Genomic DNA, 14,866 nt, shown 5'->3' with positions numbered 1-14,866 from the left:
TTAGTTTGCATTTTTGCTTTCATATCATTAGATCTATCCAAAAGCAGGGTGACACAGCAAAATCTGGTGTGCTGGCAGAGCTGATGTACCAAGCAGGTGGCAGCTGGGCTCTTACCTTGTACAGTACCAATCCTCATGACTTGCCATAGCAAAATTTGGCAACACTTAAATTCCTGAACACATTTCAATAACAGGTATAAACAGAGGCCACCATTCAGTCAGACCCAGTGTTACACCACATCCGTCATGTCTACATATTGGCAGACATTGAACATGGAGATTGAACAAGCAACGGGAAAGGCCTTTAGAGTAAAATCTATGGAAATAGGAAAGAAAGTATGTTTATGATGTTCATGTGATCAAATAGTAGATACCATAAAGACAAAAACTGAAATACTAGTGTGCCTTCTGTATGTCATACAGCATTCCCTGCATGATACTCCCTCAGTGAACAGCTCTTCTTCATGCCACAGAAACAAGACAGTGACATCCGGTGGTACCTCCTAGAACAGCATGTCAGAGCCTATTAGAATTTTCACTCGGTTTCCAATTGACATCAATGCATGAATAAGAGAATATTTGACTTAAGTAGAAGTTTGCCCCATAGACTGTATTTTTATATGGGGGAAAAAAACGAAGCATTTTGAAAAAGCTTTATTGTAAAATTACGCTTGTTGTAAATCAGTCAACACAGTACGGACAGTGGGTATGACAAGTAGACTGTACAACAATGCAGTAAGTACATTTTTCATAGCAAAAAGAAAAAAAAGGAACAAATATAACCTGTCTATGGCTGACATTACATTTACATTTACATTTAAGTCATTTAGCAGACGCTCTTATCCATTATTCATGACAAATACATGCTGGACAGACAGTTAAAACTAATCCAATACGATGATAAACAATGTAAAAATAAAATAGCTATTATTTGATTTTAGTCATTTAGTAGAGGCTCTTATCCAGAGTAATTAGGGTTAATTGCATTGCTCAAGGGCACATCGGCAGATTTTTTACTTAGTTGGCTTGGCGATTCGAACCAGCGACCTTTCGGTGAGTGGCCCAATGCTATGAAACCGCTAGGCTACCTCCCGCCCTAATAAAATCTATTCCATTTCAAATCTATAGCATGATCTCATTTTCATTAAAAAAATTCACGACTTCTCACAGTAAATAATTAAAAGTTCAAATGAATACTTGCTTTACAATCTTAAAGCTCCGGGTTACTCACATTGACTGTAAGATGACTGTAAGGTGAAAATTAATGGTTAAAAAGAGTGAATGAAAACCATTTCTGGTTTACTTTGGCTACTGCCATTCCAGTGTAGGCTACTTTAATTAAGCCTTGGTATGTTCAACCACACACTACACTTAGTGCTTCAGTTAGAGCTATTCTGTACATTAAAAATAATTGAGAGGACATAAGGCTGACAATGCTTTCAGTAAATATGAAGCACACAATTACTAAATTATCCCCAATAAGGTCATTTGTACATAAATATCCAGCATCAAATGTTGATATCTGAGTTTAGGTATTGAAAATAAAATCACGGTAGCAAGTTTGCAACATTAGTACTATTTACATAGACAACTGGTAATTGTGTTAAGGGACAGATCAGTTACGCTGGGGGATATTGAATGTCTCACACCACCAGAATCTCCCGACTCACGGCTCCATTCTGTCAGAAAAGAAAGGGAGTTGAAACAAACAGAATGATGAGTTGGCCTGGTACTGTACTATAAGCATTACTGTCAGTCTAGAGACAACAAGCATACATATGAGAAAAACCTGCTAAAACATACCACCACAATTCTGGCAAAACTAGGATCTGGATATATATTTCCTTCTGCTAAATATGATTATACAATTTTTTTGTAACTAGCATTAAAGGGAAACTTTGGGATTTTGGCAATGAAGCCTTTTATCTACCTCCCCAGAGTCAGAGGAACTCGTTGTAGCCTCTACGAATCCCAGAGTGGAAGACTCTTCTCTCGTCTCTAACATATTTTTGGGAACAGTCCCTTCACAAGTCAGAATGCTGAATAAACTTAATTTGAACGTACTTTACCTTAATCTGACACAAAATATCCAGAGTATTGTTATTAACCTGACTTTCAGCATGCTAGTCTGTATATCGGTTTGTAGTTTCAATAAAGATGCAATTTGCATGTTACTTGCACAATATGTCAACAATGGCTGATCTTAACCGAAGTACAGATCGAAAGTTGTCACACGCAATCAGCTGGCAAATTTCAGAAGTACTTCCAGCTGATTGTGAGGGAATGCACTCCGGTCGACAACGTTCGGTATCATTCGGCTGTTCTTTACATATTGTGCATCACGTGAAATGCATCAAGAGATGGAAAAATACATGCAACATAAAACTACCAGCGCCGCAAAAAGTTGGGTAAACAACACTTCACTGTGGACATTTGATCTTCACTACCTTGAGGCAAAAGGACCAATAGCACAGACATTCATTTTAGTCAACATTCTGGCTTGTAGAGACTATTGCGTCTTTTTTACAGCGTCTTCTCTGACTGATTATCCATGGAATAACCATGGTAACAGTCTGATGTTTAGGTAAAACTCGTGTATACTCTTTTTATGTCTCGGCATCCTGTATGAACAAAGTTAGTGGTATTTTCACACGCAAATGCTAACTAGCATTAGCACAATGACTGGAATGCTATGGGGAACAGCATGCTAGCTTTTGCTACAAGCAAGACGCAGAGACATAAAAAGAGCATCCACTAGTTCATCGGACTCTGGGGAAGTAGATAAAGGGCTTCATTGCCAAAATCCTGAAGTATCCCTTTAACTATGTTGATGAAAGTAGTTCTATGAATGAAACAATCAATGAGGCATTATGGCAATGCAGTAAATAACGCTGTGGCCTTGAGTGGCACCCTGAATGCTCAACGCCCATATGCAGAACCCTGTGATGACTGACTGACCTTGCGTAGATTGCTCTTCTTGGAGGACGTCAAGCTCTCGTCATCGCTAATGTAGGGAGGCAGGGGAGGGGGTGGGTAGTTGTCGTCGTAGCGACGGTCGGGGTAGTTGGAAGGCGGGGACATGGGAAGTGGAGGGGGTCCACGGGGGGCCCTGCCTCGGTCCGAGTGTTCGCTGTCCAGGCGCTCGCGGCTCCTCGCCCTCTGCTGCTCACCTAGACGCTTCTTCTCCATGGCTTCCCGCAGAAAGCTATCATCGTAGGCGTCCCGCCCACCACCACGGCCGCCACCGTGCTCCCGATCACGTTCGATGGCCATCAGGTCGTCACGGCTACGGCTGCGTCTCCCCTGGAGACCGCTGACCGGGCTGCCTCCGCGGCGACGACCGTCAGGGGAGGGCTCGCGCCGTCTGCGGTCGTCAAAGTCACGGCCGCGGTCGTAGCCGCCGCGGCTGCTAAAGTCATCATCCGAGCTGAGGGGAGAAAAAAAACAGTGGGTAAACAACTGGGTCGAATCATTATCTTCCCCAGATTTGACCTCTGAGAAGTACGTCTCATGCACTAGAAGGAGAAAGAGTGAGAGAGGCGCCAAATAAGAACCTCACCCTCTCCTGTCTCTGGCTCCTCCTCCGTCGCGGCGGTGGGGAGGGTAGTCGTCGCGGGGATCCCGGGTGTCTCTGGGGTAGCGGTCTCGGCGGGCGATATCATCCAGGTTGTCCATGGAGCGGGCGCGTCCGTGGGCCCCCATGTGGGGGGAGGGCCCACCTCCTCGCCGCGGGTACTCGTCACGCCCCCGCTGGCCGTGCGTGGACACGCTGCTGATGGTGCTCATGGCCTCGTCCTGGTCGTACACGGTGGCGAGGGGCGGGGCCTGGGAGCGGCCACCGCCACGGCCCCGTGGGTCATCGTGTAAGGAGCTCACCTCGCTCATCCCCCCATCCACTGAGAGAGAAAGAAAGATGGGGGGAGAGGAGAAGGAAAAAGGAAGAGGATGGGGAAACGCACAAGAAAGACAGTGAGAGAGATATCAAGTGATATCACAGTTAAAAAGCCCTATCACATTAACATTACAACACATTAAAGTTGATGAAGCCAGTTGAAGGCTCCGTGTGAAATGAATAAACACTTCCCCCTTTCACTTGAACAACACCCACAAAACACAACATTGAACTGATCCTAGAAGAGCACTCCTACTCTGATTACAGGCCCTGAACTCTGCAGTACAGTACAGTTGACATGGCTGTGTTTATGTGTAGGTGTAAGACTCACAGCGGTTGTACTTCCCAGCGGCGTCACCAGACCGGGTGGGGTCCAGGTTGGCTAGCTGTCTCTCCATGTAGTAGATGGCCTGCGTTGCATTCCTATCTGGGTCCACCTGGATACGGTAGCCGCTCCGAGCTGAGGAGGAGGAGGGAGTAAATCATGAGAGATTGTGACAAGCAGGGTTGGTCTCAATTCCATTTCAAGTAAACAATTTTTTTGGTTTGCTTCGTAAAAAAAGCAATGTGGAAAATTTGAATGGGAATTTCAGTTTAATTTGTGAATTGACTGAACGGAAATGTTAATGAGCCCAACCCTGGTGAAAATATGAAATATGCTGACATTTTTCAGCCCCCGAGATGATTCGGGAGCTGAGCTATAGCTCTGGTTAGACTTATGTATTATCACAAATAATCAAACAGACTGAGAATTGTAGTAAGCATTTTAACCACTCACTTTGGTCTCCTGCGCCACTGTCCTGGTCATGCAGCAAAGGCACCTGGGAGCCATGTCCAACTACAAACAGAAAACAAAAACAGATTTATCAAAAGGTTCCTCACCCCAGCGTTGAAAACCACATTGCTGCGAAAATGTGCAGTACTGAGATCAAGACGAGCATTAGTCCACTCAAAACGGAGGGGAAAAAAGTCACACATCAAGTCCTTGCTTTTATCAAGCTAATTGTCATGTTAAAACTGGAGAGGGGCTGTAGTTGGGCTGTAGTTACCTGAGCTGGCTCCGTCGTAGTCCCGTCCGTAGCCGTTGGGGTGTAGTGGGGGGCCGCCCATCCCCTGGGGTAGGGGCAGCATGGGTATGCCGGGCTGTTGCATGACCCCTCCGTAGGGTGGCTGGGCGTACATGCTGGGAGCGTAGAGCGTGGGGGCGTATTGGCTGGGGATGCCTGACTTCACCGCCTTGCCTGCTTCGTACACTGAATTGAGAGGAGTGAGTTCACAGTGTTACGACACATTAACGTTGTAGTTAGGTGGCATACTGTAAATACATATTCTGGAGGACTTCATTTGCCAGTGTGTTGTGCATGAGCAAAACCTTATGTCTTTCTATGAATTGTATTTTATTTATTTTTATTTAACCTTTATTTAACTAGGCAAGTTAGTTAAGAACAAATTGTTATTTACAATGGCGGCCTACCCCGGCCAAACCCTAACGACACTGGGTCAATTGTGCGCCGATCTATGGGACTCCCAATCACGGCTGGTTGTGATACTGCCTGGAATCTAACCAGGGTCTGTAGTGACGCCTCTAGCACTGAAATGCAGTGCCTTAGACCGCTGCGCCACTTGGGAGCCCCAAGAAGATAAGAGTAGCAGCACATACTGTATAAATAATATGTACATGAGAATGGCAAATGAAAGGTAAACAGTGCCAGGGTCACAAACTGACAAAGTGAAACTGAATGAGAAAAAGGAGTTTGGTTGAATGGAATGGGCATACTAATGTGAAAGTGGCATCGAAGCAGGATGCTCTGTGCCAAGTGGAAAAGGAACAAGTAGGGGTGGAGAGTGGTACTTACGTGCCCGAGGGCAGCAGCATTTCTCAGGGCAGCAGGGACAGCGGATGTAGCAGCAGCAGGTGTGGGGGCAGCACTGGCACCAGCAGATTGCTATGAGGAGCAACAGCAGCAGGAAGCCAAACACTACCAGTACTACCAACAACCAGTCTGTATACAGAGAAAGAGTAGAGGGGGGGGGAAGAGAGAGAGATTATAATTATGCATGTATAGGCAAGCTAATGTGTGTGCCATTCAGTCAAAATGAAACATTGAATATTAACATTTCTGTATTTACATAGCACTTGTTCATGCAGTTCTAGGTTTCCCTTGGCTCTGTTTAAACCTGCGAAGTAGAGGATTTCTATTGTTCAAAAAGCCGACTTGACAAAGCTAATTTCTTCAAAAATGTGGACAAGAAAGTGACAATTTACTAGTCTATCAAGAACACTGGAGAACAGAGCCCTAGTATAGAAAAATATACATTTGTATTAGAACCTGTAGCTTGGTAGTCCAATGGTCGGTCTAGTATGCAAGGCTACAGTATGTGTAGTGTGAAAAGTCACAAGGACAAGCCGTAAACAATGGAGTATCTACACGCAAGGTTCATTTCAGACATCAGAGAAACCAGATAACACAGGTTTCGGTTTCCGTTTTTTTCAAACAATGGGTTCAGTGAGTCATTCTGTCAGATGAGGGAGCTAGCTGCACGGGAAAGAAAAACAATACATGCCAATATACTGAAAGAGGATATATTCAACCACACATTTCCTATAAATGTCATAGGCTGCAGTCTGACTGAAGAGTTCATTTGCGGTTTGAGTCAACACAAAACAGACCAGAGTTATGTGCTGAGTGGCCTCATATTACAACAATGTCACAGCCTTTAGGGCTATCATTATGTTCTGCAGAGAGTTTTGTGGTCTCGACCATGAAGGAGAGAAAAAATTGTTACAGTTGAATATAACTTTTTAATCAATGCAACCAACTCATTTTATATTTCAAGGGTTAATAATACATTTTTTAAGTTGTTGTGAGGGGACTTCCCTAAAAAAGTCCCCTCAAAGTTTTTGGTGGATTTTTAGCTGTCTGTCAGTGCACATTTTGAGATGTTAAGCAATGTGGTTCCTCATTCTAAAGTTAGACCTTGAAGGTGCTGTAATGTTTAAAAATAGACAAAGGCTTGATTCAGTACAGCCAAAATCGTTGCACGAACTACCTTGATAAAAACACCAACAAGCTTGTTAAAGTCAACCAGGCTTGATAAATAAAGAGGGTTCAGGCCAAATGTCATTCTCCTGAAACTGAACCTAAACAGTGACCTAGTTTACTAAAAAACAGGGCTCTTAGGCTAGGGTTGAGCTCTACTGATTATAAGGGGCAAACTGGAAAGTACCTTCCATAATCAGTAAGTCAATCTCAGGCAGGAGATCAGTGGTATTTGACTTTCTCTTTGTGAAAGAAAGAAAGCCACAATTATCTTAAAAAGCCCCAACTATCTTTCTAATAAATGACTACACCTTTGCCCTCTTGAGTCTCCCTCACAACAACTTGTCCTTCTTGGAAGTCCCTGCTAAGTGGTTCATGATTCATGAATCACTTCAAAATAGAAGTCATGGATCCTTCCGGAGAAACTTCACTGAGCCTTGATGGGTGCAGTCTCATTATACAGAATCCGTAGTCAAATAGCAAATTTGGAAATTGTGAAACTGCCTGAAAATTTGATTTTGCTTTTCAAGATCTCTTACATTTGATTGCTACTGCTATCAGATTTTGTGTTGCTCCACACGGTGTCCAGCTAACTCAACAAATAAACCCAATAGAACTAAGGGGAAACTAGCACAGAGAAAACAAGTGATTGTTCCTCATAGGACAGCAGTTCTGTGAGGAGCAGTGGTATAGGACTTGGTGAAGATGGAGGGGTGGTGGTGGACGGGTGGAAGATGACAGCAGGTCAGGGGAGCTCTAAAAAGGGTCTGTGAGGATAGGAGCCACTCACCCAGCACTATGAGCTCAGTGTAGTCCTCGCTGTTCCCTGTCAGGTCCTGAGAAGACACCACAGAGCACACGTACACGCCGCTGTCTCCCCACGCCGTCTGGGCAAGGTTCAGGTCTGCGTCTAAAGAGACAAGTAGGGTGTGTTTGAGGAGGGGACACTGGCAACAGAAGACTCACTCTGATATAGGAGCCTTGTAATGGAACGCTGACAGAGAGAGACAGGCACACATACGCGCACAGACTGGTGCGCTTGCCCCCCCCCCCCACATCACATCACATTTGAAATCACAAAAAGCCAAACTCACTGTTCAAGATGCTGACTTTTCGCCCCTGGTACTCCTCGCCCAGAGTGACAGCACTGCCCTGCTTGGAGGCCACGATGCGCACTGTCCGCATGCTGTCGGCACACTCAATGTTGGCGTTGTAGTTAGGGTTGTTCTGGGACAGGATGTTGTCAGCGCTGCTGGGGTTCAGGGCTGCCTGGATGGGGTCCCTGCAGTAGGACTTGTACCTCCAGGTGATGACGGGCGGCTGCGTGGAAGACGTCTGGAAGTTGCAGGTGAGCATGACCGGCTGGAACAGGATGACCACGTACCTCTTGACAGGACACTGGACAGAGATGGCCATGGTGGAGCCTGGAGAGAGAATAGGAGTGTTAAAAGAGGATAGTTTGTCTCAATGCATGCAGGTAGAGATAGATATCTTCACCAACCATAACAGTGTGCAAGAAAGTGTTTGTTGTTAACTGAAGGCAGCTTACTTTTCTCGTGAGTACATTATTTGCAAAATTTTCTAATTTGTAATTCAGCAGCTCTGTGAGAGTGAAGATACAGACTGGTCAGCTTTTTGCCACACCCAGAGTAAGTGACAGTCACAAAGATATGTCATAACTAAAGACTGGTATCATAGAGAATAGATGCAATAAGTCACCAAGACCTTAAGCTGGGCATGTTCCATCAACAAAACTCTACATTTGAGTAATAGCCTAGCCCTAGATGCTGACCCCATGGTCAAGACTCAGTGAGATGATGTAATAGTTCAGCTTTGACTGAATTATACATTTCGTAGGGGGTAAAATGGTATCAAATGTATAAGGCAGACATAGGCATTTGGCATGAACATATTAGATGTTACTTGGCTCCATCAGAAACTTCAACTTGCTAAGATTGCTTCACCGCTCTTCATATGTCAAAAAGGTAGCAACACTGTGGAATTCCAGCTAGATAGACTAATCTGTTGAACTACAGTTTCATATCATATTTGGAGTAGGGAGGTAGTCTGACTAGTATCATTGATGTGATATTATCAAAATCACACCCCTTCACCTTATTCCAGGCTATGTGTGTGCACAAAAAAATGTCAGGAGTCAAAAATATTATGATATGATGAATACTTGATCTGAAAGTAAAAAAGAAAAGACTTTGACTATGATTCAGGCATTAAAATGAAAGTGTCTAGTAAACCTTAGTTTACTGTATTCTGACATGTAAATATAGATTGTTGTCCACCACTAGAGAACTGGAAATCTGTGATTTAACTTATGAATCACAAATCCACTAATTATTATCTGAAAAATACATAGGACTATAATTAACCTTATACATTTTCTTTCTATAGGAAAAACACTCAATATTACTTATACGGTGGTGATTTTACAAAGCCTACACAAAACTGTAAAAAATACATAAACATAGTATTTAGGACACGTCATGATGCCAACAGATGCATAGCATTCATACATGTTCAAATTAATACAGATGTAGCCATTTGGTGATCAACACCTGACAAATCAACGAACTCCAGAGATACAGGTTACCTCTAACGATAAAAAAGAAAAAATACAATTGAGCACAAGGCTACTTTTCCCTACGAATTCGACATCAAAATAAGTTAACATTGGATAATATAAACTGTTTAAAAGAAGAGGTTTATTAATAAATACACAAATCAGTAACTAACTTATTGATTAAATTGTGCCCTGACCCTCCCTTCTTGAAAAACATTGCATTTCCTCTCCCTACCTGTTGCCATAAGGACGGTCACGACGAAAATCAGGAACATCTTTCGATCCGGAGTATATTTTAGAGAAGTCTCAATTTATAAACCTCAATGTAAAAACCATGTATAGTAATGAATTCAAGGCCTGCATAAATGCCATTAGAAACCTTGTAGAACCCCAACCATGTATTGTTTTTTTCTTAACTAGGTAGGCCTTCCGACATTTTGTCTCACAGCGTAGGTATGCAAGTAGAAGGCGGACCAGACAGGTGAGATTGTCAAGCCTCTGGCACAATGGGGGGACGTTTGATGCGAATCCTAGGGGTGGCCATTGGAAACTAGTATTAGTTTCCAATGGCCAGCCCTCGGATTTGAATGTGAAATATGTTGAAAAAAAACATTTAATACATAAAAAATATATATATTACACAGTTTATTCAGTTTATCGCCCTCTGCATTGATAATCTACATTTGAACGTGACCTGGGATACACCCATTCCACCTCAAACTACCGGGAGCGATAGTTGGTATGGCCTAGCTCGAAACTAGTTTTTTTGTTTTGCCTCTATGCTAAGCAGCAGCATTGTGGTGATCTCAAGCTCATGGCCTAGTGAAACACTGTTTTATGAGGATGGTTTGTTTATAAGCAATGTACTCTATGCGTGAAATGCCAGTATTGGCCGGGCTTTCAATTTCTATTTGAGTTTGATTTGTTGACTTCAACTGTTGCATTTTCTTTGAAGAAAATTCGTTTTACATACAGTTTTCACTCTGAATATCCTTAGCGATTGTATCCTACACGTTTCACATTGTTTTGATACCGAGGTAAAGACAGTTTCAGGTTGGATAATCGCGCTTTCAAACAACTTGAGCCACACCAGATAAGTGTCATGATGTTAGAAAAATTGCACACAACATTGCAGAGGTCTTATTTTCACGATTTGGACATTAATTTGCTTTGCAAAGCTAATAAACGTGGAAATGTGAGCATCATTTTGTATTTCTAGTTGAATTATGTTGGTCATGTGACCACCTGACCTCAAACAAGGTTCAGAATGTACACTCATTGGGCCTACACATTGCACACCCTTTAGTTTGTATATTTTCATCGCACACAATTTTACATACATTTTTCAAACTTTTATAATTTCAATAGCTCCTTGGTCATGTAACCTACAGGACTCAAACAAGGTGCAGAATGTCCACTGACTACCCTTCTATATTGCACACCCTTTAGTTTGTCCATTTTCATTTTACATGAATTTCTCAAACATTCACATTTCAATAGCTCCTTGGTCATGTGACGTACTGACTTCAAACACGATTCAGAATGCACAGTTGTGGCCAATAGTTTTGAGAATGACAAATATTAATTTTCACAAAGTTTTTTGCTTCAGTGTCTTTAGATATTTGTCAAATGTTACTATGGAATACTGAAGTATAATTACAAGCATTTCATAAGTGTCAAAGGCTTTTATTGACAATTACATGAAGTTGATGCAAAGAGTCAATATTTGCAGTGTTGACCCTTCTTTTTCAAGGCCTCTGCAATCTGCACTGGCATGCTGTCAATTAACTTCTGGGCCACATCTTGACTGATGGCAGCCCATTCTTGCATAATCAATGCTTGGAGTTTGTCAGAATTTGTGGGGTTTTGTTTGGCCACCTGCCTCTTGAGGATTGACCACAAGTTCTCAATGGGATTAAGGTCTGGGGAGTTTCCTGGTCATGGACCCAAAATATCGATGTTTTGTTCCCCGAGCCATTTAGTTATCACTTTTGCCTTATGGCAAGGTGCTCCATCATGCTGGAAAAGGCATTGTTCGTCACCAAACTGTTCCTGGATGGTTGGGAGAAGTTGCTCTCAGAGGATGTGTTGGTACCATTCTTTATTCATGGATGTGTTCTTAAGCAAAATTGTGTGGCTGAGAAGCAACCCCACACATAAATGGTCTCAGGATGCTTTACTGTTGGCATGTTACAGGACTGGTGGTAGCGCTCACCAAACAATCGGAAAGGGGATTCATCAGAGAAAATGACTTTACCCCAGTCCTCAGCAGTCCAATCCCTGTACCTTTTGCAGAATATCAGTCTGTCCCTGATGTTTTTTTCTGGAGAGAAGTGGCTTCTTTGCTGCCCTTCTTGACACCAGGCCATCCTCCAAAAGTCTTCACCTCACTGTGCGTTCAGATGCACTCACACCTGCCTGCTGCCATTCCTGAGCAAGCTCTGTACTGGTGGTGCCACGATCCCGCAGCTGAATCAACTTTAGGAGACGGTCCTGGCGCTTGCTGGACTTTCTTGGGCGCCCTGAAGCCTTCTTCACAACAATTGAACCACTCTCCTTGAAGTTCTTGATGATCCGATAAATGGTTGATTTAGGTGCAATCTTACTGGCAGCAATATCCTTGCCTGTGAAGCCCTTTTTGTGCAAAGCGATGATGGCACGTGTTTCCTTGCAGGTAACCATGATTGACAGAGCAAGAACAATAATTCCAAGCACCACCCTCCTTTTGAAGCTTCCAGTCTGTTATTCGAACTCAATCAGCATGACAGAGTGATCTCCAGCCTTGTCCTCGTCAACACTCACACCTGTGTTAATGAAAGAATCACTGACATGATGTCAGCTGGTCCTTTTGTGGCAGGGCTGAAATGCAGTGGAAATGTTTTTGGGGGATTCAGTTAATTTGCATGGCAAAGAGGGAATTTGCAATTAATTGCAATTCATCCGATCACTCTTCATAACATTCTGGAGTATATGCAAATTGCCGTCATACAAACTGAGGCAGCAGACTTCGTGACACAAATATACATTTTCATTCTCAAAACTTTTGGCCACAACTGTACACTCAGTGGGCCTGCAAATGCTTTAGTTTGTCCATTTTCATCTCACGCAATTTTACATGAATTTTCAATGTTTTTCAATTACACTAATTTCAATAGCTCCTTGGTCATGTGACCTACTGACCTCAAACAAGGTTCAGAATGTCCACTTACTACCCTTTTTATATTGCACACCCTTTAGTTTGTCCATTTTCATCTCACATGTTTTTTACATTAATTAGCCTGCTCTGCCCTTCTGAAGGACAGTGTCACTCACACACCTATTCGCTTGGGCCTTCTCCCTGGGGCCTTCCTGACCTCCACGCAGGCCCCCATTGACCTGGTGACCTCTGACTCCTGGCCTCTAGGTCTACACACTCCCTGCCCGCCCACCTGCCTGCCCTCTCCCTGGACCTGAGAGTGTATAGCTTACTCCCTGGAACTACAGACCTCCAGGCCTCCACACCTACTCTCTCTACCCGGTCAACACCCCTCTCCCTTGGCCTTAGAGTATAGCTTACTCCCTGGAATTACTAAGACGTCTATGTCCGGCTGTCAGGAACCATGTGCACCTGGTGACCCGCCCGCTTTTATCCGCTCAGAGACTAAGTCTCCAACCCAACCTCCACAGCCTGAGTGCTGCCCCCAGCCCCTGAATCTGGCCGCCCCTGCTCGGACTCTGAGTGCCCCCTGCCTTGGGGGAGGCCTCCTCGTGCACCTGGTGACCATTTGACCATTCCTCCACAGCTAACCTGACTCACAGTCCCACCAGAGGATGGGCCTGGGCGGATGGGCGACCACCACCTAGCCCCCTACCTATTCAGAGCCCAATGTCAATGTTTTATGCCTTCTACCCACCTGCCTGGGCTCTCTCACACTCTGAGTCTGGCCTTTCTGCTTTCACCTGGTAACCCGTAAGTAAAGGAGGAGGATGGTGGAGGAAGACGCCCTCCGTCCCCGACAAAAGCTTGGATGACTTTCAATAAATCGCAGCGAGCGAGTGAGCTGCACTGCTATGTACGAAACCCTGACCTAGAATCAGGTTGTCTACGAGTGATTTAGCATCAGGTTCCCCACAAACATGCGGTGTGCATCAGGAGAGGGGCGACAACTCATCCGGCCGCACCCCAACCCCATCACGGACGGCCCTACTCACCTGCCAAAAGAGGCAGGCTATCCTGGGTCAACCGAAGAACCGCGGCGCTATGGTATTGTTACGTTTAAGGGGATTCTGACTTAAAGGCATTCAGTCATAATCCCACAGATGGTAGCTTCGCACCATTGGCTTCTCAGCCAAGCAAATACACCAAATGTAATTAGTCACGCCCTGTGGTATCATCAGAGGCTTTTCTGTCTTACAAACTGGACATCAGTTGCCGCTACTAACCTTCAGCGGACTTTAACTTTTACACCCAATCGACATCAAGTGCCAGCGCAATACTTATAGGCTTGAGAACCAAATACCCATTGCAGTATCTAGCGGCACTACCCACATCATATGTAGGCCTCCCTCCTCAGACAAGCTGGAGATGCCTCTCCCCACTTTGTAGGGAATGAGCCAGATCCATGCAATGCCCTATTACTGCGGAGCCAATGGGTTTAGTCTCCGCCTCAAGTCTAGTGAGTGTAGAGGAGACCTCCCCACCTACAATGTGTGGGGCCGGTGAGCGCTGTAGCTGAGGAGATCCACGAGAAGAGCCCGGCGCGCGTCCAGAGTTGCCGCCACCAACTGCTGGACCCAACTCCCCAAAGGTCCGCCTTCGGCCCTCCGACGGACACCACCCCGACGAACCCCCGCACGCAGCCCCTTGCGAGACCACGCACGAGAGACCGCAAGATGGGCCGCACAACGAACTTCCAATAGTGACGAGAGGAGGGCAACAGAGCGACTGCTCCCCCAGCCGCAGCTCGAGCCCAGCCCTGCTTCGCACCCCAGTCCGACCGACCCATCCCTTAGAGCCAATCCTTATCCCGGATCTTTTTTGCCAACTTCCCTTACCTACATTGTTATAACATGCCAGAGGCTGTTCACCTTGGAGACCTGCTGTGAATATGGGTACGGCCCGGTGTGAGATTTACACCCTCTCCCCCAGATTTTCAAGGGCCAGGGAGAGCTCACCGGACGCAGCCGAAACCGCAAGGCTTTCCAGTGCTTGGACCCCTCTCTCGGGGCGAACCAATTCCAGGGCGCCCTGCCCTTCACAAAAAAAAGAGAACTCTCCCCGGGGCTCCCGCCAGCTTCTCCGGGATCGGTCGCATTACTGCACTGGATGCGTTGTGGCACCCGTCTCTGCCAGTCCGTGTACATTCTAAAAGTAGTTTG

At 44.9% G+C, this 14,866-nt stretch overlaps 1 protein-coding gene across 1 annotated transcript; it reads right to left on the bottom strand.

The window, feature by feature from the left end:
* Positions 1 to 639: 639 nt before the first annotated feature.
* On the bottom strand, positions 640 to 9,975 carry LOC139564474 (lipolysis-stimulated lipoprotein receptor-like). The gene is made up of 10 exons (XM_071384023.1): positions 9,744 to 9,975; positions 8,028 to 8,357; positions 7,724 to 7,843; positions 5,749 to 5,895; positions 4,942 to 5,145; positions 4,671 to 4,730; positions 4,224 to 4,352; positions 3,560 to 3,896; positions 2,959 to 3,427; positions 640 to 1,679 (listed from the first exon to the last, which is right to left on the bottom strand). The coding sequence occupies exons 1-10, from the start codon at positions 9,781 to 9,783 to the stop codon at positions 1,644 to 1,646; spliced, it is 1,872 nt and encodes a 623-aa protein (XP_071240124.1). The 5' UTR covers positions 9,784 to 9,975; the 3' UTR covers positions 640 to 1,643.
* Between the last annotated feature and the right edge of the window lie 4,891 nt (positions 9,976 to 14,866).

The sequence above is a fragment of the Salvelinus alpinus genome, chromosome 35 (genome assembly GCF_045679555.1).
Source record: "Salvelinus alpinus chromosome 35, SLU_Salpinus.1, whole genome shotgun sequence".
In the NCBI taxonomy this organism is placed as follows: Eukaryota; Metazoa; Chordata; class Actinopteri; order Salmoniformes; family Salmonidae; genus Salvelinus; species Salvelinus alpinus.
This window is presented reverse-complemented; position numbering and strand designations above follow the sequence as displayed.